This window comes from Nycticebus coucang, chromosome 23 (genome assembly GCF_027406575.1).
Source record: "Nycticebus coucang isolate mNycCou1 chromosome 23, mNycCou1.pri, whole genome shotgun sequence".
Taxonomy (NCBI): Eukaryota; Metazoa; Chordata; class Mammalia; order Primates; family Lorisidae; genus Nycticebus; species Nycticebus coucang.
Window position 1 is genome coordinate 13546507 of NC_069802.1, and position 22393 is coordinate 13568899.

The 22393-nt window shown below is 39.2% G+C and overlaps 1 protein-coding gene across 2 annotated transcripts in view; it reads left to right on the forward strand.

Annotated features, from left to right (window-relative positions):
* The window catches only part of PDS5A (PDS5 cohesin associated factor A), a 143225-nt gene that overhangs the window by 30880 nt on the left and 89952 nt on the right, over positions 1–22393 (forward strand). For both annotated transcript variants that reach the window (XM_053578145.1, XM_053578146.1), the window contains exons 3-8: positions 6900–7103; positions 8140–8226; positions 9265–9362; positions 13192–13318; positions 18473–18553; positions 21132–21272. In XM_053578145.1, coding sequence (XP_053434120.1) covers positions 6900–7103; positions 8140–8226; positions 9265–9362; positions 13192–13318; positions 18473–18553; positions 21132–21272 — 738 coding nt within the window. The remainder of the gene's footprint in view (positions 1–6899; positions 7104–8139; positions 8227–9264; positions 9363–13191; positions 13319–18472; positions 18554–21131; positions 21273–22393) is intronic.

Here is a 22393-nt window from a genome sequence, read left to right on the forward strand (position 1 = left end):
TATATTTGGATTCAAGAATTGCTGTCAGGATATAATTTGACAACTTGAGATAAATGCACATCCCTGAAGCCATCAACATGAGATAGTGAACATATCTATTACTTACGATAGTTTCCTTGTTTCCCTTTTAGTCCTCCCTGCTCCCCATTTGAATCTGGGTTCTTTATCTTGTCATATTCTTTTTTTTTTTAGAGACAGAGTCTCACTTTGTCACCCTTGGTTGAGTGCTGTGGCATCACAGCTCATAGCAACCTCCAACTCTTGGGCTTAGGTGATTCTCTTGCCTCAGCCTCCTGAGTAGCTGGGACTACAGGCATCCGCCACAACGCCCTATCTTGGCATATTCTTGAGATTTATCTCTGTTTTTGCTTATATTGGGCTCTTTATATTGCCAATTGATGCTGCTTTGTGTGGATATACCACAATGGATTTATCTACTTAAGAATGGACAATTCGTTATTTCCAATTTTGTAATACTCCGAATAAAGCTGTTATGAACATTTTTATTTGTGTGACATGTTTCAGTAATACTTGAGTGGAATTTTTGCTCTCACAGGGATGTTTGTATAATTTTTTTTTTTTTTTTTCCGGAGACAGAGTCTCACTTTATCGCCCTTGGTAGAGTGCTGTGGCATCACACAGCTCACAGCAACCTCCAACTCCTGGGCTCAGGCGATTCTCTTGCCTCAGCCTCCCAAGTAGCTGGGACTATAGGTGCCTGCCACAACGCCTGGCTATTTTTTTTGTCACAGTTTGTCCGGAGACGGGTTTGAGCCCGCTTCCCTCGGTATATGGGGCTGGCACCCTACCCACTAAGCCACAGGCGCTGCCTTTTTTTTTTTTTTTGAGACCGAGTCTCACTATGTCACCCTTGGTAGAACGCTGTGGCATCACAGCTCACAGCAACCTCAAACTCTTGGGCTTAAGCAATTCTCCTGCCTTAGCCTCCTAAGTAGCTGGGACTACAGGGGCCCGTCCCAACACCCAGCTCTTTTTTTGTTGCAGTTGTCATTGTTGTTTAGCTGGCCCAGGCTGGGTGCATGTGGCCAGTGCCATATTCACTGTGCCACAGATGCTGAGTCAAGAAGGTCTGAATAATTATGTACCACATAATGTTTTAGACAACAGTGGACCATATATAGGCTGTGGTCCCTTAAGATTATAATAACCATATTTTTAGTATATCTTTTCTGTGTTTAGATTACAGTTACCCGTAGTATTCAGTACAGTAGCATGGTGTACAGATACTCTTATAACCTAGGAGCAATAGGCTATACCGTATAGCCCAGGTGTGTAGTATACCCTGTGATTACATTATGATGAAATCACCTAACAAACACATTTCTCAAAATGTATCACCATTGGACACATGACTGTACTTTAAAAGTGGATTCTTGGGGGTGGTCCCATATACCGAGAGTGGTGGGTTCAAACTCAGCCCCAGCCAAACTGCACCAAAAAAATAACTGGGTGTTGTGGTGGGCGCCTGTAGTCCCAGCTACTCGGGAGGCTGAGGCAAGAGACTTGCTTAAGCCCAGAAGTTGGAGGTTGCTGTCAGCTGTGACACCACGACACTCTCTCTACCCAGGGCGATAAAGTGGGACTCTGTCTCAAAAAAAAAAAGTGGATTCTCACTGATCAGTGACTGCATTTTTCAAAACAATCTATGTAGTTGTACTAGCAGAAGGACAGAGAGGGGCTTAATATGAGTATAGACACTAATACTATACACATTTATTCAAAATTGTCTAATTTGGGATTTTTTTTTATCAGTGAAGCCATCTGGCATTGGAGTTCTTTGTGGAAATGTTTCTAATTCCAGATTCATATTCTTTTATCCCAGTATATTATCATTATTTGCACATGTAATTATGTGTCCACTTTTTTCATTTCCTGATATTGGTAATTTGTCACTTCTGTGTCTTTTCTTGTTTTATTCTTGCTAGAGATCTGTCAATTTTATTACTCTTTTCAATAACCAACATTTGGAATTGTTTTCTCTTTTGTATGTTTTTTTGAGACAGAGTCTCATTATGTCACCCTCGGTAGAGTGGTATGGCATCACAGTTCACAGCAACCTCCAACTCTTGGGCTTAAGCAATTCTCTTGGCTCAGCCTCTCGAGTAGCTGGGACTATAGGTGCCCACCACAATGCCCAGCTATTTTTTTGTTTGTTTGTTTGTTTTTGTTACTATTGTTTAGCAGGCCTGGCCGGGTTTGTACCCACCAGCCCCAGTGCATGTGGCTGGCACCCTAACCACTGAGCTACAGGTGCCAAGCCTGGTTTTTTTTTTTTTTTTCAGTTTTTGCCAGGGGACTGGGTTTGAACCCGCCACTTCTGGCATATGGGGCCGGAGCCTTACTCTGTTGAGCCACAGGCACTGCCCCAAGCCTGTTTTTTATTTCAGTGATGTCGGCTATTTATTTTCCCCTCTTGGGGTGGCACCTGTAGCTCAAAGGAGTGGGACACCAGCCCCGTATGCTGGAGGTGGCGGGTTCACACCCAGCCCCAGCCCCAGCCCCAGCCAAAAACTGCAAAAAAAAAAAAAAAAAAAAAAATTTTCCCCTCTTGATTGCGCATCTTTTGGATTTAATTGCTATTTTTCTAACTTCTTGAGATGGAGACGTAGGTCATTGATTTTTCTTCCTCCTTTTGTAGAACACACATTTAAGATTATAAAACTACCTTACGAGTTTTGGTAATTTACATTTTGATTATCATTTAGATCAAAATATTTCTTTTTTTTTTTTTTTGAGACAGAGTCTCACTTTGTCACCCTTGGTAGAGTGCTATGGCGTCACAGCTCACAGCAACCTCCAGCTCTTGGGCTTAGGTGATTCTCTTGCCTCAGCCTCCTGAGCAGCTGGGACCACAGGCACTGCCACAATGCCCGGCTATTTTTTTGTTGCTGTTGTTGCAGTTTGGCTGGGGCCGGCACCCTACTCCCTGAGCCACAGTTGCTGCCCAGGATCAAAATATTTCTAAATATTCCATTGTGATTCCCTCTTTGATTAATGGAACTTCCTTAAATATTAAAAAAAGAAAGAAAGCTTTACTGTCAAACTTTCAGCATACTATAATGGAAAAAGGGAAAACGTTTCAATTTTTAAAGCCAGTGTAACTTTAGTACTAAAACCTGACAAGATTATCTTAAGAAGTTACAAGCCAATTTATTTCATATATATAATTGCAAAAAATTAAAGCAATATGGTAAAAAACCAAATATAGTAATACATAAGTTTTATGACTAAATTGGCTTTATTTTAGGATTGCTAATTTGGACTAAAATTAATACATTTGGACTTCATGAATGCAAACTTGGATTAAAATTAGAAAATCAGCCAGTGAGATTTATTATTTAACAGATATAGGGAAAAATATGAACATCTCAATAGGTGCCCCCCAAAATATGGTAAAATTTAACACATTCATGATGAAATGTCTTGGCAGAATAGAAACAGAAGTGCAACTTCAGCGTTTGACAGTAGTGGCAGATTAAGTAAACTATGATTTATAATTAGAGACAAATTTTCAAGGCATGAGGAAATTGATACAAATACAGAATTATAGATAGTTATTTGCATATTTACAGACAACACAGGCTAGCATAAAGTATACAAAAATGTAAATAATAGTGGTTATTTTCTTTTCTTTCTTTTTTTTTTTATGTTTTTGTTTTGTTTGTTTTTTTTTTGTAGAGACAGAGTGTCACTGTACCGCCCTTGGTAGAGTGCCGTGGCATCACATGGCTCACAGCAACCTCTAACTCTTGGGCTTACGCGATTCTCTTGCCTCAGCCTCCCAAGCAGCTGGGACTACAGGCGCCTGCCACAACGCCCGGCTATTTTTTTTTTTTTTTTTTTTGCAGTTTGGTCGGGGCTGGGTTTGAACCCGCCACCCTCGGCATATGGGGCCGGCGCCCTACTCACTGAGCCACAGGTGCCGCCCCAATAGTGGTTATTTTCTAAGGCTAAGAAATTGTGGATTTTTCTTTCATTTTTTCTATTCTCCTTTATATTTTATAGGAATTCTATAAATCTTTTTTTTTTTTTGGCCGGGGCAGGGTTTGAACCTGCCACTTCCGGCATATGGGACCGGTGCCCTACTGCTTGAGCCACAGGCGCTGCCCCTTTATAGGAATTCTAAAATAAGAATTTGTTACTTTTATAACCGTAAATAACCGGGGTTATTTATAATTAAAGCTTTTTATCAAAAGTACAACTACATAAAAATATTTAAACATGGTTTTTTACTGTGAAGTGTAAAACCCATTGAAGTGTGCAATGAAATAGCACTTTTAAGAAACCTACACAAGGGCAGCGCCTGTGGCTCAGTCGGTAAGGTGCCGGCCCCATATACCGAGGGTGGCGGGTTCAAACCCGGCCCCGGCCAAACTGCAACCAAAAAATAGCTGGGCATTGTGGCGGGCGCCTGTAGTCCCAGCTACTCGGGAGGCTGAGGAAAGAGAATCCCTTAAGCCCAGGAGTTGGACGTTGCTGTGAGCTGTTTGAGGCCACAGCACTCTACCGAGGGCCATAAAGTGAGACTCTGTCTCTACAAAAAAAAAAAAAAAGAAGCCTACACAAGGTAGCTTTTATAATAAAATATAATCAAAATATAATCAGTATAATCAGTGATGTTGCCAAATATATCAAGTGAATTTGGTTGTTCATTGGGGCCAGGAGGAACCTTTTACTGGGGTGTATGTAAAATAATGAAAGAGTCTTAAATTCTTTTTTTTTCTTTCTTTTCTCCCTCTCTTTTCATCCCCCCCCCTTCCCCTTTTTGAGGCAGGGTCTCTGTTTTTAAGGCTGGAGTGCAGTGGTGTAACCTTAACTCGCTGCAGTTTCCAACTCCTAGACTCAGGCAATCCTTCTGCCTCAGCGTCCTGAGTAGTTAGGACTACAGGTGTATACCAGCATACCCAGCTAATTTTTCTTATTTTTTTTATAGAAATAGGGCCTCACTATGTTGCCCAAACTGCTCTAGAACTCTGGGTTCAAGGGATCCTCCCCACCCCCAGCATCTCAAAGTGCTGGAATCATAGGCGTGAGCCACTATACGCAGCTTAAACTCTTCATAAGTCAGACGCTGATGAGGATAACATGTATGTGAGTAATGTGAAAGTTGATACTTGCTGATAGTTTGCTTTGATAATAGTTGTTTCATGCTTGTGATCTTTTCCCAAATTCTTTTTTTTTGGAGACAGAATCTCACAATGTCGCTCTTGGTAGAGTGCAATGGGCATCACAGCTCACAGCAACCTCAACTCCTGGGCTTAAGCAATTCTTTTGCCTCAGCCTCCCAAGTAGCTGGGACTACAGGAGGCCACCACAATACCTGATTATATTTTTTGTTGCAGTTATAATTGTTGTTTAGCTGGCCTGGGCTGGGTTCAAGCCCACCAGCCTCAGTGGTTGTGGCTGGCAATGTAACCACTGTGCTACGGGCACCGAGCCTTTTCCCAAATTCTTTTTTTTTTTTTTTGAGATGAAAGTGAATGTTTAATAAATCAGTGCATCAGTGCTACAGCTAAACTGTGGTCTAATGCCCTTCCCTCTCCCAAATCTTTATGGTGAACAATTCACAAAGGACAATAATAAAGAACCACAGCATCCAGAGTCAGCAAACCTTCTCTTATGTCATCCAGGACCTAAAAGAGGACTTGGGTTTAAATCTTGCCTCAGCCACTTACTAGCAGTATGAACTAGAGTGATTTCAGTCCTCTTGGCTTTTGATCTTTTTTTCTTTTTATTTCAGTTTTATTTGAAGGTACAAAGAATTAGGTTACAGTGTTTCACGTTTGTTAGATATAGTCCCTGTTGTAGTTGTGTCCCACCCCCAGGAAGTGTGCCATACACTCCCACATTGTGCCCATTAAGTGGGAGCATGCCCATCTCCCTCCCTTCTCCACTCCCTCCTTCCCTCTCCCCACCCCCACCTTGAATTGAATTGATTTTTTTTCTCTTGTGTAGGTGTGTGTTAGATTTATCTACTTTCATATTAGTATTGAGTACATTGGATTCTTGATTCTCCATTCTTGTGATAATTTACTAAGAAGAATGTGTTTCGGCTCCATCAGGTTAATACAAAAGGAGTAAAGTCTCCATCTTTTTAATGGCTGAATAGTATTCCACGGTGTGTGTATGTATATATATATGTGTGTATATATATATTACACTTTATTAATTCATTCCTGGGTTAATGGGCATTTAGTTTGTTTCCACATCTTGGGGATTGTAAATTGAGCTGCAATAAACAGTTTCATGCAAATGTCTTAGAAAAAATTATTTTTTGTCTTCTAGGTAGAGGATTGAGGGATCAAATAGAAGGTCTATTTTGAGTTCTTTGAGGATTCTCCTTTCTAGAGAGGCTATTTTAGTTTGCAGTCCCACCAACAGTGTAAACATGTTCACTTCTTCTTGTCTGTCTCTCTTTTTTTGAGACAGGGTCTCACTCAGTCACCCTGGGGTTGAGTGCTGTGGCATCATAGTTCACAGCAACCTCAAACTCTTGGGCTCAAGTGATTCTCCTGCCTCAGCCTCCTGAGTAGCTGAGACTACAGGCACCTGCCACAATGCCTGGCTATTTTTAGAGACAGGGTCTCACTCTTTTGCTCAGGCTGAAAAGTGTTCCCTTCTCTCTGCCTCCTTGCCAGCATCTGCAGCTTTGGGACTTCGTGATGTGGGCTGTTCTCACTGGGGTTAGGTGATATCTCAGGGTGGTCTTTTCCCAAATTCTTATGTGAAGATTTTAAAACAATTTGTTGTAAATCCTCTGATAGGAACTGATTTGGCAGTTTTTGTTGTAACAGAAATGATTTAAAGAAAACAGAACATCCTCCACTGATTCTAAATACCAGGAGATAATTGTATTGTTTTTCTATGCACTTTTACAGATGGTAGTAAAAACATTTATGGATATGGATCAAGACTCAGAAGATGAAAAACAGCAGTATCTCCCATTAGCCTTGCATCTTGCATCTGAATTCTTCCTCAGGAACCCCAATAAAGATGTGCGTCTTCTTGTAGCATGTTGTTTGGCTGACATCTTTCGAATCTATGCCCCAGAAGCTCCATATACGTCTCATGATAAACTTAAGGTAAGTACAGTCTTCACAGAATCATTCTGCTTTTGTAGTTTAGTTTACCTTTATCAACATAGATTTCTTACTGTTGTCACCTTAAGATTATATGATAAGTTGCAAACTAATCGTTCAGTTAATATTTATTGAGTATCTCCACAGGTAACTTATTTTTAGAGGCATAGGAAGGTGTGAGTCTAAACTGGGCTCTGTCTGCTCATATCTGACTTTCTGGAGAATCTATGACAAAGACCAGATGGCTATGTTGAAGGGATAAATAGAAAATTACTGCTACTTTTAAAAACAATAATATACCAAAATTTGCATATTATTCAACATGCAAAGCTATATGGTTACTTTGGTCATTCTTTGTTCAGATGTTTGAAGAACTTTTTAAAACTGATCTCAGGTGATTTCATGTTTTGAGTAATTTTGTTGGCAAATTTTAATCCTTTGGACTGCCTTCTTTAAAATAGTCCAAAAATAATTTTGTACCATATGGATTCTATTTTGAGTTAAAACTTCTCCATAAAGCTTATTAACTTAAGGATCACAGTCATCTTGAAAAATGCAAACCTCGGACTAGTCTATTGCCTTTGTTCTACACAACTTGTCATCACACATCAATTTCAAAACTACTTGCTGAAAATTACTATTTCTGTGTAGGCAGTGGTAGTAGAAACTCTGACATCCAGCTCTTTAAAATGAAAAGGTTTGTTTGCCATGATGTAAGGTGATGATAGGAAGTGGAAGCCCTGAAGTAGTAGAAAAAGGTGGTAAGATACAGAACCTGTTGTCCTCTCAAAATGATAAAGCCGGAAGATTTGTAGAAATAACCATTTTTATTTTTACTTGTAGAGAATGTAGTTTTATATGATTTGATCTTCTTCAGTTATTTTAAAATAACGAAGTAGGCCAGTTCCAAGGCATTTAGCTAAAGGAGAATTTTCTTTTATTGTAATTTGTAACAGGTATTATATATACAGACTATTGATAGATTGTGAAAGAGAAGTATTTGTTTCTAAATTAATGTATTTTATCATTTTTTTAACAGGACATATTTTTGTTTATTACCAGACAATTAAAAGGTTTGGAGGATACAAAGAGTCCGCAGTTTAATAGATACTTTTATTTATTAGAGGTAAAAAAAACTTTAATAAATATCACATTATTTCATGTAGTAGTGAATTGTTCATAATAACTTTGTTATGTAAAATGGGTCTTTTTTGGTTTTACACAGAACCCACTCAGTAAATAAATGTCTTTTACACATCATAAGGAAAATATAGAGTTTTTATTGTTCTTCATATCCTTGAAAGATAAAGTATATTCTTCTGGAAAGAAGCCTATACATCAGGGGTGTCCAACCAGCATGTTGATTTTTGTGAGGACTTTTGTTTATCTGTGGTGTTGGATATCACAAAATGTTATGCATGGACTTTTTTTTTTTTTTTTGCTAATTATTTTTGTTAGTGTTTGTGTATTTAATGTGTGGCCCAAGACAACTCTTACTCTTCCAATGTAGGGCACAGAAAAAAAAAAGGTTGGACACCCTGCTTTGAAACTTCAGCTTTACAACTTCATCTATTTTTATTCTTTTCTAATCAAAAACCAGATTTTCACTGCTCCTGAAATTTTCGTGTGTGTATCTACCAACACAAAAACATTTAGTATTTTTCAATTTGGGAGAAATGATGCTGTCATTTGTGTGTGTGTATTTTTTTTTTTTTTCTTTTTTTTTTGAGACAGAGTCTCAGCATATCACCCTCGGTAGAGTGCTGTGACATCATAACTCACAGCAACCTCAGACTCTTGGGCTTAAGTGATTTTCTTCCCTCAACCTCCCAAGTAGCTGGGACTACAGGCACCCGCCACAACGCTTGGCTATTTTTTGTTGCAGTTGTCGTTGTTTAGCTGGCCCGGGCCAGGTTCAAACCCGCCACCCTCCGTGCATGTGGCTGGTGCGATAACCATTATGCTACGGGTGCCGAGCCTTTGTATGTATATTTCTAAAGATCAGAGTACTTTTATTGATTTAACATTTGTAGTTTTATGTATTTTGTTTTTCTGGGCTTTATTATAGATTTCTAATTCTAAAAATTAAGTTTTACGAATGAGTTTGCTTTTGTATAACTATTCTACATATGTGTAATTAAATGATTATTTTTATTTATTTAAGAATTTAGCTTGGGTTAAATCGTATAACATCTGCTTTGACTTGGAAGATTGCAATGAAATTTTTATTCAGCTTTTTAGAACTCTCTTCTCAGTGATCAAGTAAGTTATCTTTTAAGCATTTTTGTCTTTTTTCCTTTCTGTGTATTTTGAAGTATCATGTATTCTGCATATATACTAAGACCTTTTAGAATTATGAGGAGTTTTATTTAGAAAACTTAATATGAAGAGAGAAATAAACAGTAACTCTGTTGTCTGAAAGCTGACTTTGCCCTTATACTTTCATTTTTAATTACGGTATCAGTGTTGGTTAACTCTTCTGTCCTCCAGTCTTGTGTTGGGGGCTATGGAACAGTATAGAAATATAGAGCAGAGCCTTTATTTTGATGATAGAGGCAACAACATATAGTTGTAAAGCAATAGTGTGAGGCTTTATGCAACGAAGTACTAAACTTTGGTAGTATTTTGTTAAAAAGATTTGTTCTGTGTACTTTGGATTCAGTCAAAAGGCCACACTCAAGTATCCAGAAAGCCACATCGAGCCCTAAGGCCTCAGGTTCCCCACCCCTATGTGGTGTCTAATTTAAGTACAAATTGCTAGTTAGGAAAGCCCATAGTCCAATTTCAGTAAATTAGTTTTCTGTGTAATAAAACAACCTATGAGATGTCTTCTAGAGCATTATGTGTAAATGAACATATTTCACACAAATTTTAAATTTTCTAGCAGCCATATTAAGAAGGTAAAATAAAACAAGTGAAATTCATTTTAATAATTACTTTACTCTGTCTAGAAGTATTATTTCAACACGTGGCTTGTTCATACTTCACACATGGCTAATGGTGTGCATATTGGGCAGTACATTTCTAGAGTTTTCTGTGAATTCTTATGAATATTCTATCATGATCGGGTATTCCTTTTCATTAGATAGAAAAGTAGGACTGGGGGTGCCCCTAGCTTAGTGGCTGGAGTGCCACCCATAGGGCTGGTGGGTTTGAACCTAGCCCAGGCCTGCTAAACAAACAAAAAATAGCCGGGCCTCTTAGTGGTCACCTATAGTCCTAGCTACTAGGGAGGCTGAAGCAAGAGAATCGCTTGACCCCAAGAGTTTGGGGTTGCTGTGAGCTCTGATGTTATGGCACTCTACTGAGGGTGACAAAGTGAGACTCTGGCTCAATAAAATAAAAAGGAAAAGTAGGACTCATGTTAACCTGGATTAGACCAGCCTGGTCTGGGTATAGAAGCTGAGTAAGCTCCCTGTGGCATTTGACGAGCAGTAGGGCCTTTGAAATAAATGATAGAATAAAGAAACCTTACCTTTGTATTAGGTAGCTTTTACTGTGTAACTAAACAATTAAAAAACTTGATCATTTAAAGCAGTGATTTTCACCTGGTGTGCCATGTGGCACTGCAGCTGTTAACTGTGAGAGAGGATCTTAGGCATGCCATGAAAACTTTAAAGATAATTAATTAAATTATTTTTGAAAGAAGTTCAAAGCATAGTATTTTTTTTTTAACTTTTTTTTTTTTTTTTTTTTTTGTAGAGACAGAGTCTCACTTTATCACCCTCGGTAGAGTGCCATGGCATCACACAGCTCACAGCAACCTCCAACTCCTGGGCTTAAGCGATTCTCTTGCCTCAGCCTCCCGAGTAGCTGGGACTACAGGCGCTTGCCACAACGCCCAGCTATTTTTTGGTTTGCAGTTCAGCCGGGGCTGGGTTTGAACCCGCCACCCTCAGCATATGGGGCCGGTGCCCTACCAACTGAGCCACAGGCGCCACCCTTAACTTTTTTTTTATTTAAGTGTGCCACAGAAGTTTTAATTATAGGTTCAATTGTGCTGTGAGATAAAAAAGGTTCAAAAAACACTGGTTTAAGACAATCACTATATAGCCTGTGATTCTGCCTGGCATTTTTCTTGTGGACTGCATTTACTCCTCTGTTTGAAGTCAATTGGCAGGACATCAGGCATTTTGCTGAGATGGGCTAAGGTAGTAGGACTGGGTCGCATATCTCATTTTCTACAGGCTAGCCTCTTCATATGTTGACTAGATTTCAAAAGTAGTAAGAAAAGCCTGGCACAGTGGCTCATGCAGTAATTCCAGTACTTTGGGAGGCCTAGGCAAGAGGATTACTTAAGGCCATGAGTTCAAGACCAACCTGGATAACATAACGAGATCCCTATCTCTACTAAAAATTAAAAAATGAGCCAGGTAGACATGGTGGCAAGAGCCTGTAGTTTTAACTATTCAGGTGGCTGAGGCAGTAGGCTCATATGAGCATTCATTCCAGCCTGGGTGATAGAGCAAGACCTTGTCTCTAAAAACAAACTAAAAATAACAAGAAAGGGCAAGCTTCAACTTGAAACTGATTCTTGGCCTTACTTTTTATACCTTATTGATTTTTCATTTGTCTGTTTGAAATTATTTGAGAGATACCAGGATGACATTTTAAGAACTTTCCAGTTACAAGTTGTAGTAAACATTTTAGGTCAGACTTTTGATTTTCTTTCCTTTTTTTGAGACAGAGTCTTAAGCTGTCGCCCTGGGTGGAGTGCCGTGATGTCACAGCTATCAGCAGCCTCCAATTCTTGGGCTTAAGTGATTCTCTTGCCTCAGCCTCCTGAGTAACTGGGACTACAAGCGCCTGTCACAATGCTTGGCTATTTTTATTTTTAATTTTTATTTTATTTTATTTTTTGGTTGTAGTTGTCATTGTTGTTTTTTAACTGGCATGGGCTGGGTTCGAATCTCTCAGCCTTGGTGGATGTGGCTGGCACCTTACCTACTGAGCTACAGGCACCGCCCAGACTTTGATTTTCAGTAGTGGGAAAGATACAGCAACAATCACTTGTGTTGGCTTACGCTTTGTGGGGTGTTTATGTTTTCATCAGGCTGGGCACAGTGGCTCACACCTGTAATCTTAGCACTCTGGTAGGCTGAGGTAGGTGGATTGCCTGAGCTCACAGGTTCAAGATCTGCCTGAGCAACACTCATCTCTAAAAATAGCTGGGTTTTATAGTGGGCACCTATAGTCCCAGCTACTTGGGAGGCTGAGACAAGAGAATCGCTTGAGCCCAAGAACCTCATAGCTTGAGGTTGCTATGAGCTTTGATGGACACCATGGCCCTCTACCAAGGGCAACAAAATGAGACTCTGTCCCAATAAATAAATAAATAAAGTTTTTATCTTCATTTGAGGAATTTATTAAGGTCTAAGGGGGGGAAAGTTTGAAAATCTGTCTACATTCATTATGTTGTACTCTTTTGTTCCCTTAAAATTTTATCACTTTTTGAAATTTGGGGTGGCTGAGGTGAGTGGATCTCTTGAGCTCAGCAGTTTGAGACCAGCCAGAGTAAGAGCAAGACCCCATCTCTACTTGAAACAAAAAAAAAGAAAATAGCCAGATATTGTAGCAGTTGCCTGTAGTCCAGCAATTCAGGAGGCTAATAAAGCAAGAGGATTGCTTGAGCCCAAGAGTTTGAGGTTGCCATGAGCTATGACACCATGGCATTCTACCTAGGGCAACAGAGTGAGACTCTGCTCTATAAATGAATGAATGAATGATAAATAAATAATATCTAGGGCGTGTAAGCAGAAGTATTCTTGCTTTGAACTTAACTCACTCTTAGAGTCCTAGTTGTATAGAGAGTTTTAATTTGTTATAAGGTCTTTCTCTTTTTTTATGTAAATTGAAGAAAATATACTTTATTAGAAATTAGGTTCGTCTTTGTTTTTTGTAAAATACAACAATACCTTATGTTTATGGTAGTAGTTAACAAAAAGAAAGTGCAACCAAAATTTCTTTGTCATATTGGCAGTGTTTCCTCAAGTGAAAATCCTTTATGTCTGAGATTATTGTTTTAAACTGGAAGGTTTAATTTTCTTTTTATACACCTGAATTTTCTTTCTTTTCTTTTTCTTTTTTTAAGCAACAGCCACAATAAGAAGGTACAAATGCATATGCTAGACTTGATGAGTTCTATCATCATGGAAGGTGATGGAGTTACTCAAGAATTACTGGACTCTATTCTCATTAACCTCATTCCTGCACATAAGGTTTGTAAAATATGCCGATGTTAAAGGTTCCTATTTAAAGGCAGTAGTGCTGCTTATAAGAATGAACAATTATTTTGTGATCATTTGCAATCCCATGTAATTATCCCCACTATTACTCTCCAGCCCTAAATAAAATAGATTAATGTATATTAGTTTTATAGGTATTACTTTCACAAGATACATTAACATATTATGTAAGAATTTCATTCAGTTAAGTGCTGCTTGTTTTCTGGAAACTAAAATGTTTCATATTCACTGTTTATAACTAGTTTGGAATTATAAGGGTTTGGGTTATTGTCTTTTCAGATAGTTTGATTTGGAAAAGAAATGTATTTCTTCCTTTGTAACATAGATGTAGAATATAGGCAGAACTCATATAGTACATTTTTCTTAGGCACTTTCAGAAAAAAGTTTGGCAAAAAAGGGAAGCTATAGGCCAGGCACACTGGCTCATGCCTGTAATCCTAGCACTCTGGGAGGCTGAAGTGGTCAGATGACCTGAACTCACAGGTTTGAGACCAGCCTAAGCCAGAGCAAGACCTTGTCTCTAAAAATAGCCAGGCATTGTGGTGGGTATCTGTAGTTTCAGCTACTTGGGAGACTGAGGCAAGAGAAGTGCTTAAGCCCAAGAGTTTGAGCACTCTACCAGGGGTGACAAAGTGAGACTCTGTCTCAAAAAGGGGCCAGGGGAGGCTGTATAGTTAATGTTAAGGGGAAAAGGATGATTCAGAACTGTATCATTCCTCTCCGTTTCCTTTCTTTTCTTTTCTTTCTTTCTCTTTTTTTTTTTTTAAAGAAAAAGCAAGCAGAAGTTTATTAATACATGGTGTATATATTACTCAGGAGCGGTCTCAGTTCAAAAATATTTCTCTTAAAGCAGTGGCTTAGGGGCCTTGCTTACCTAATATTTTAATACAGCCATAAATTTTATATAGTGACAAAATGAAGGATAAAGCAGCTCTATTTTAAAAGGCAGAAAAATGCACAATCACCCAGAGCCTGTAAGTTGTAGAGGATTTATGTCCTGCCATCAGGCAATTAAAGGCAGAATATTCCTCTGCATTTTCAGTGTCCTTAACTATCTTCAATATTTTAGGGAGAAATATTTTTATTTTCTTTAAGTGCAAGAATTGTCCTTCTCTGCTTAACTGGGTAGTTGATGTCCTCCAGGACTTACTCTGCCCTCAGATTGCCAGGGCCACTCCTCCAAGGGCGCTACGTGAGTGGATGGTTAGTGTTTCTACTTCAATAACAAAAAACAGGTCACCACTCAAAGAAGTGGGTGCCACACTTTGATGAGCATCAGAATGACCTGAAGAGCCTGCTAAGAACACTGACCCCTCCCTCACTTTCTTGTGCATGGACAGAGGTGGCCATTCAAGAGCTACTGCTATAGGGTTCCAGGTGGCAGGCAGAGTGCTAAATCTCTGGAGGAGAGAGACAGATGATTTGCCCCATGGAGTTGTCAGCTCAGGTTCAAGGCCTGTCTGTTCAAGGTGGGTCTGTTGGGGGAACTTCCTTCTCCTTATAGTGTCCAGGATGCAAATTATAATGCAGAGTTGGCAGCAAGGAACTCAGGGAGTGGAACTGAAGATGAGGTCAGAATGAAGATTTGGGAGCTTTTGCCTGGAAGACTGTTTTCTGACATAGTCTAGGAGAGTATAAACCTCCCAGAGCACAGAGTTGCTGTCTGCTTCCCTGGGAGCCTCTATCACAGAAGAAAGCAGGGGTAGAAGTGTTGTGGTCCTTTCTAGTCTTAAAGATAGCATCCCTAGGCGGGAGGGGCAAGTCTTTCCTATTAAAAGGTTCTAGTCTTGCAAAGCCCCCAGCATTTTGGATGCATGAAGTCTAATGCCCACCATAAGCCTGTGCTGTTACCTTTTTCTTTTTCTTTTTTTTTTTTTGAGTTTTACTTTCTCACCCACAGCACAGTGCTGAGGCATCACACAGCTCACAGCAACCTCCAACTCCTGGGCTTAGGCAATTCTCTTTCCTCAGCTTCCCGAGTAGCTGGGACTACGGGCGCCTGCCACAACACCTGGCTATTTTTATTTTATTTTATTTTTTTTTTGTAGAGACAGAGTCTCACTTTATGGCCCTCGGTAGAGTGCCGTGGCCTCACACAGCTCACAGCAACCTCCAACTCCTGGGGTTAAGCGATTCTCTTGCCTCAGCCTCCCGAGCAGCTGGGACTACAGGCGCCCGCCACAACGCCCGGCTATTTTTTGGTTGCAGTTTGGCCAGGGCCGGGTTTGAACCTGCCACCCTCGGTATATGGGGCCGGCGCCTTACCGACTGAGCCACAGGCGCCGCCCCGACACCTGGCTATTTTTAGATACGAGGCCTCACTCTTGCTCAGGCTGGTCTCCAATCCGTGAGCTCAAGCAGTCCACCCCGTCTCGGCCTCCCAAGTTTCAGGGTTACAGGCATGAGCCACCACACCCAGCCACGTTTCCTTGTTCTATTTCTCTTTACCAGGTCCTCCTAAGAAACTGAAGTTCTTGGTTCCCCACAGGCTCCACCACTAGGCTCTGCCCCAGTGTTAATATTCGCCCTCCTGCTCTTTCTCTCATGGTTCAGTAATCAATTATCAGATGTTAGATGAAGTGTGACTTATTATACTTATTCACAAAAAGATAAGATTAATTTAAAATTCTTCTCTTGAGGGCAGCACCTGTCGCTCAAAGGAGTAGGGTGCCTGTCCCATATGCCAGAGGTGGTGGGTTCAAGCCCAACCCTGGCGAAAAACTGCAAAAAAAAAAAAAAAAATTCTTCTCTTGATTCTCTAAATAGTATTTGTATTTTTATTAAAGCAAATAAATCTGTAGTTGATAAATTTTGAGATTATGGCAAAGAGGAATATATTTCAGGCAAAATAAGGCAAAGACTTAGCGAGGGATAGGCCGCATATTTAGTGTTTACATCTAGGTAGAGAATTATTTATTTATTTATTTTTGCTCTTTTTTTTTTTTGTTTGTTTGTTTTTTTGGCCGGGACTGGGTTTGAACCCGCCACACTCAGTATATGGGGATAGCACCCTACTCCTTGAGCCACAGGTGCCACCCTAGGTAGAAAATATTTTTATGAGCAAGAGATATGTACTTTACTCAGAAGTAGAAGTGAGATGGCACCTCAATGTGGTTCAGTGGGTAGGGTGCTGCCCCCATATACCAAGGGTGGCAGGTTCAAACCCGGCCCTGGTCAAATTGCAACAAAAAAATAGCCAGGCATTGTGGCAGGCACCTGTAGTCCCAGCTACTTGGGAGGCTGAGGCAAGAGAATCGCCTAAGCCCAGGAGTTGGAGGTTGCTGTGAGCTGTGACAGCACAGCACTCTACCGAGGGTGATTAAAAAAAAAAAAAGAAGTCGAAGTGAGCCGGGCTTGGTGGCTCACACCCAAGAGTTCCGGTCCAGCCTGAGCAAAAGCGAGACCCCATCTCTAAAAAAAAATAGCCATGCATTGTGGTGATTGCCTCTAGTCTCAGCTATTTGGGAGGCTGAGGCTAGAGAATTGCTCGAAGCCAAGAATGAGACCTCATTTCTAAAACTAGCTGGGTGTTGTGGCGGGCACCTGGGCAACAGAGAGAGACTCTGTCTTAAATAAAAAAAGAAAGCAAGAAAAGAAAAAGAAGTGTAATTTAACACTAATTTTTTTTTTTTTTTTTTTTTTTGAGACAGAGTCTCAAGCTGTCACCCTGGGTAGAGTGCCATGCCATCACAGCTCACAGTAACCTCAAACTCTTGGGCTTAAGTGATTCCTTTGCCTCAGCCTCACAAGTAGCTGGGACTACAGGTGTCCGTCACAACACCCAGCTATTTTTTCTTTTTGTTGCAGTTCTCATTGTTGTTTTAGCTGGCCCGGGTTGGGTTTGAACCTGCCAGCCTCAGTGTACGTGGCCAGCGCCCTACCCTCTGCCGCCAGTTTAACACTAGTCTTATCCTTTTGCCAGTGGAATAGAAACCTAGAACAAAAATCAGGGAGCTACAATTTGCAGATCAAATGTAGACCATTGCTTGTTTGTGTAAGGTTTTATTGGAACACAGCCATGTTCATTTTCATTATGTTTATTTATGGCTATTTTTATGCTTTCATAGCAAAGGTATGAAGTTGCAACTGTAACTAAAATATTTATTATTGGCCCTTCACATAAAAAGTTTGCTCACTGCTGGCCTGAAGTCTATGTTTCGTATCATTTTTTCGAGAGGTCTAAGATGATGGTGAATGAACCTCAGTTTGGTCCAAAACTTCAAACTATGGAGATGTTAATAAGTATTCTTCAAAACAAGAATTCCTTTTTCACTGTTTTTAAAAATTATGTATTACTCTTCTGCAGTCTTTCTCAAAGTCTTTAATTTGTTATAATACATTGGGACTCTTGATAAGGAAGCATTATAATATTCAACATTGCAAAAATATAATTGATTACTCAGCACCTGTAGCTCAGGTGGCTAAGGCACCAACCACATACACCAGAGCTGGAAGGTTTGAATCCAGCCCTGGCCCGCCAAATAACAATTACAACAACCAACCAAAAAATAGCCAGGTGTTGTGGCAGGTGCCTGTAGTCCCAGCTACTTGGGAGGCTGAGACAAGAGAATTGCTTAAACCTAGGAGTTGGAGGTTGCTGTGAGCTGTGAGGCCACAGCACGCTGCCCAGTGTGACAGTTTTAGGCTCTGTCTCGAAAAAAGAAAAAAGTGTGTGTGTGTGTGTGTGTGTGTATGTATATAATTGATCAATAATTCTTTTTATTTGGAAAACCTTCCAGGTCTACTTACTCCAGAATCACGTTGATTAAATAGTGAAATAGTTACTGAGATAGAGATATGTGTGTATCTAGGATACTTGTATATAGTTGCCATTTCACTTTGGCTAAACCAAAAACCCTTAGGTCTGCATCAAAAATTTAATGTAGGACTGCACTTTTGGCAAACTTTTATAAATACCTTTTAGTTTTTGATTGATAATTAAGTTTAATTTGCAGTTACTACATTTAGAACCATATACCTAGAGGACATTGGGTAAGAACTTGAATGGAATTCAGTTATATTTTTTGCTTCATATTTTTTGTAGATTTAAAGACTACAGCATTTTCATTGTGCTCTCATAGATTTACTAAATTATTTGTAACTTTACATATTTTTGTTGTTTTCCAGAACTTAAATAAACAGTCTTTCGACCTTGCAAAAGTCCTGTTGAAAAGGACCGTCCAGACTATTGAGGCATGCATTGCCAATGTATGTATTTCTGTCTATATTTAATCCATAACTCTATAATTCTTAATCCATTGTACTAATTTATTAGAGCCTCTTACATACAGGTTTATTTAGCCTGTAAATAATTTCAACTATTTAGAGCAAATACCAGGGAACTTACATAACTAAAGTTAGAGAAATGCAGTATCAGTTTCATGGCATTGTTTTAGAATGGCACAAGACGGTAGATAGTACTTTATGAAAACTTATCTCTAATCCCCCCCTTGCCTGCATTTCTATTTTTGTTTGTTTTATTGTTTCCTAGTTAGACTGATCTTTTTTTCACTTTCTCTCTGTACCCCTGCACATTTATTTTTGGGTTTCTGTGTATTTTCCTCTTTATATTTTCTAGGTCATTCTCCTGAAATATTTGTTTCTTCCTCTTTTGAATTGTTGTTATATGTAGTAATAAAAATACTCTTAAGAAACTATTGAGTAGAGGTTTGTTCCATTCTTCTTTTTTCTTTTTTTTTTACTAAAAATCAATAATTCGGGTAAAAAGTTGTAATTCTCCTATTTCAGTGTAACAGTTCCATTTGATGTTTGATCATGTTTATATCTATTTTCCTACATACTTGATATAAAATTTTGTATTGTTTTCACTTATATATAAGTAATGTTCCTCCAAATTAATACATTCCCATTTTCCTATTGTTATGCATTTAGGTATTTATCAGTGTTTTTTCCTTTACTAATCATCTTTGTGAATGTTGCGTTTATCTGTTGAAGTACTTTTCTCAGATAAAACCTAAATGAGAAATTTTTTTTTTTTGAGACAGAGTCACCTTCAGTAAAGTGCTATGGCATCACAGCTCACAGCAACCTCAAACTCTTAGGCTTAAGAGATTCTCTTGCCTCAGCCTCCCAAGTAGCTGGGACTACAGGCACCCATCACAACACCCGGGTATTTTTTTTTGTTGTAGTTGTCATTGTTGTTTAGCAGGCCAGGGCTGGGTTCGAACCCGCCAGGCCTAGTGTATGTGGCCAGTGCCCTAACCATGGAGCTATGGGTGCCAAGCCTAAATGAGAGGTTTTTTTTTTTTGTTTTTGTTTTTGTAGAGACAGAGTCTCACTTTATGGCCCTCGGTAGAGTGCCATGGCCTCACACAGCTCACAGCAACCTCCAACTCCTGGGCTTAAGCGATTCTCTTGCCTCAGCCTCCTGAGTAGCTGGGACTACAGGCGCCCACCACAACGCCCGGCTATAAATGAGAGTTTTTTAATTTACATGTGTTATATTCGTAATATTTATGTATGTGTTATATTAGTATCATTTCTATTACCAAATATTTAAACAGGTTACAATTTTTTTCAAATAGTACAAAATTGTATACAGTGAAAAGTGACCCTCTTCAACCTTGAATACCCTATTCTTAATTTTCAGAAATAACTGTCACCAAAACGTCCTCATATAGTCCTTTCGGAAGTAGTGTTCTATGCTTGTATGTGTATGTATTTTGTTAAAACTATGTTCACTTTTTTTCAAGGTCTGCATAGTAAATAGGAATATTTCTAACTCTGTTGCTTTTCAAAGGAAATACATCAATATATGGTACTACCAGAAACATATACTTATATCAGTTACATACAACTACCCTTACAGCATTTTTAAATTATTTTTTTCTAAATGTGGATGAGCGTTTTAGCGCATTGATGGCAGTATCTTCTAATTTGTGCTCTTGGTATTATATACTCTTTGTTTCTCCTTAGCATTTAAATTACCAGTTGACTTTTTGTATCAATGTTTTATCATTTGAGTCAAAATGTGTTTGCCTTTCTCTAGGTATTAAAAACCAAAAAGAAACATAAAGCCTCATCCTTTACCTTTAAGTACCTTTTATTACTAAATAATGGAAAACTAGATTAATTTAAAGAAAAATTAAAAATTGAGACTTAAACATATTTCTCTGCCACAAGGAAATATCTCTGTAAAATTCCCTATAATGAACTACACAAACTGTCTACATTGTTTTGTTTTAATGAAAAATAAGATTCCTAGGCTTGGCACCCATAGCTCAGTGGATAGGGTGCCAGCCACATGCACCTGGGCTGGTGGGTTGGAACCCAGCCAGGACCTGCTAAAGAACAATGACAACTATAAAAACAAAATAGCCAGATGTTGTGGCGAGCACCTGTTGTCCTAGCTACTTGGGAGGCTGAGGCAAGAGAATCGCTTAAGCCCAAGAGTTTGAGGTTGCTGTGAGTTGTGATACCACAGCTCTCTAACAAGAGGAACATATCTGTCTCAAGAAAAATGGGGAGGGGGGGTAAGAGTCCTAGAAATGGTAGCCTTATTCAAAATATAGCCAACATCTCAATTCTTATTTTACTTTTTAAACATTCATGATATTATTGAGGCTTATTTCTTCTGCTGTATAGACTATCATATTATATATTAGTAATTCAAACACCTATTCTTTGTCATACCCCCCCCCCATAGTTATATATGCAGTGCCTAACTATGCTGTAGTTTTTTAAAATCATGTTTGTGGAAAGCTTATAGAAAATAAGCTTTTAAATGAAATGTATACATTATTTTTGTTTTTAATATCTCCTATAGTTTTTCAATCAAGTCCTGGTGCTGGGAAGATCATCAGTAAGTGATTTGTCAGAGCACGTATTTGATCTGATTCAGGAACTTTTTGCTATAGATCCTCATTTGTTATTATCTGTCATGCCGCAGCTTGAATTCAAACTGAAGGTAGGAACGACCAATTTTTAAGCCATTTAAACTTTAAAGGAAAAATATATATCACATAATCTGTAACTCTGAAAGAATAAAATGTGAGTTCAGTTTATCTCTTTATATTTAGTTAAGGCTTACATAAATTCTTTTAAGGTTTACATTTTTCAGTCATTTGAATATAACAGTATATTTCTTATCTGGGTAATAATTTACATTGTAAAATTATAAAATACCTAGTTGTTAAATGTCTACTTATAAATACATGAAACAAGTAACATAAAAATGATATTATCCTAGAAGTTTATAATTTGTGTTGGTATTAAATGGTATTCATTATGAGATAGTTATATTTTAGAACATCAAAAGACTTTAAATCGAGGGCGGTGCCTGTGCCTCAGCAGGTGGGGCTCTGGCCCCATACACTGAGGGTAGTGGATTCGAACTCCGCCACAGTCAAACTGCAACAAAAAAATAGCCGAGGGTGGTGCCTGTGGCTCAGTGAGCAGAGCGCTGGCCCCATATACCGAGGGTGGCGGGTTCAAACCCAGCCCCGGCCAAACTGCAACAAAAAAATAGCTGGGTGTTGTGGCGGGCGCCTGTAGTCCCAGCTACTCGGGAAGCTGAGGCAGGAGAATCGCCTAAGCCCAGGAGTTGGAGGTTGCTGTGAGCTGTGTGACGTCACGGCACTCTACCGGGGGCAATAAAGTGAAACTCTGTCTCTACAAAAAAAAAAAAAAAAAAAAAATAGCCGGGCGTTGTGGTGGGCGCCTGTAGTCCCAGCTACTCGGGAAGCTGAGGAAAGAGAATTGCCTAAGCCCAGGAGTTGGAGGTTGCTGTGAGCCGTGTGATGCCTCTGCACTCTACCAAGGGCAATAAAATGAGACTCTAGTCTCTACAAAAAAAAAAAAAAAGACTTTAAATTGAGCACTCGAAGGGTGACTTTTTCATGGTATAGATTAAGGATGGACGTTTCATTGTATAATTGGGAGTATATATATATTTTTTATAGCCAACTAAACAGAGAATTCATGCCTCCTCAAAAAAAATGTGAAGGACAAGCCACTCAGTCTCCTAACTTAGCTGAACTACAGAAGATCTTCAGTTTGCTTAATATTCTATACTTTTTGAAAACAGTT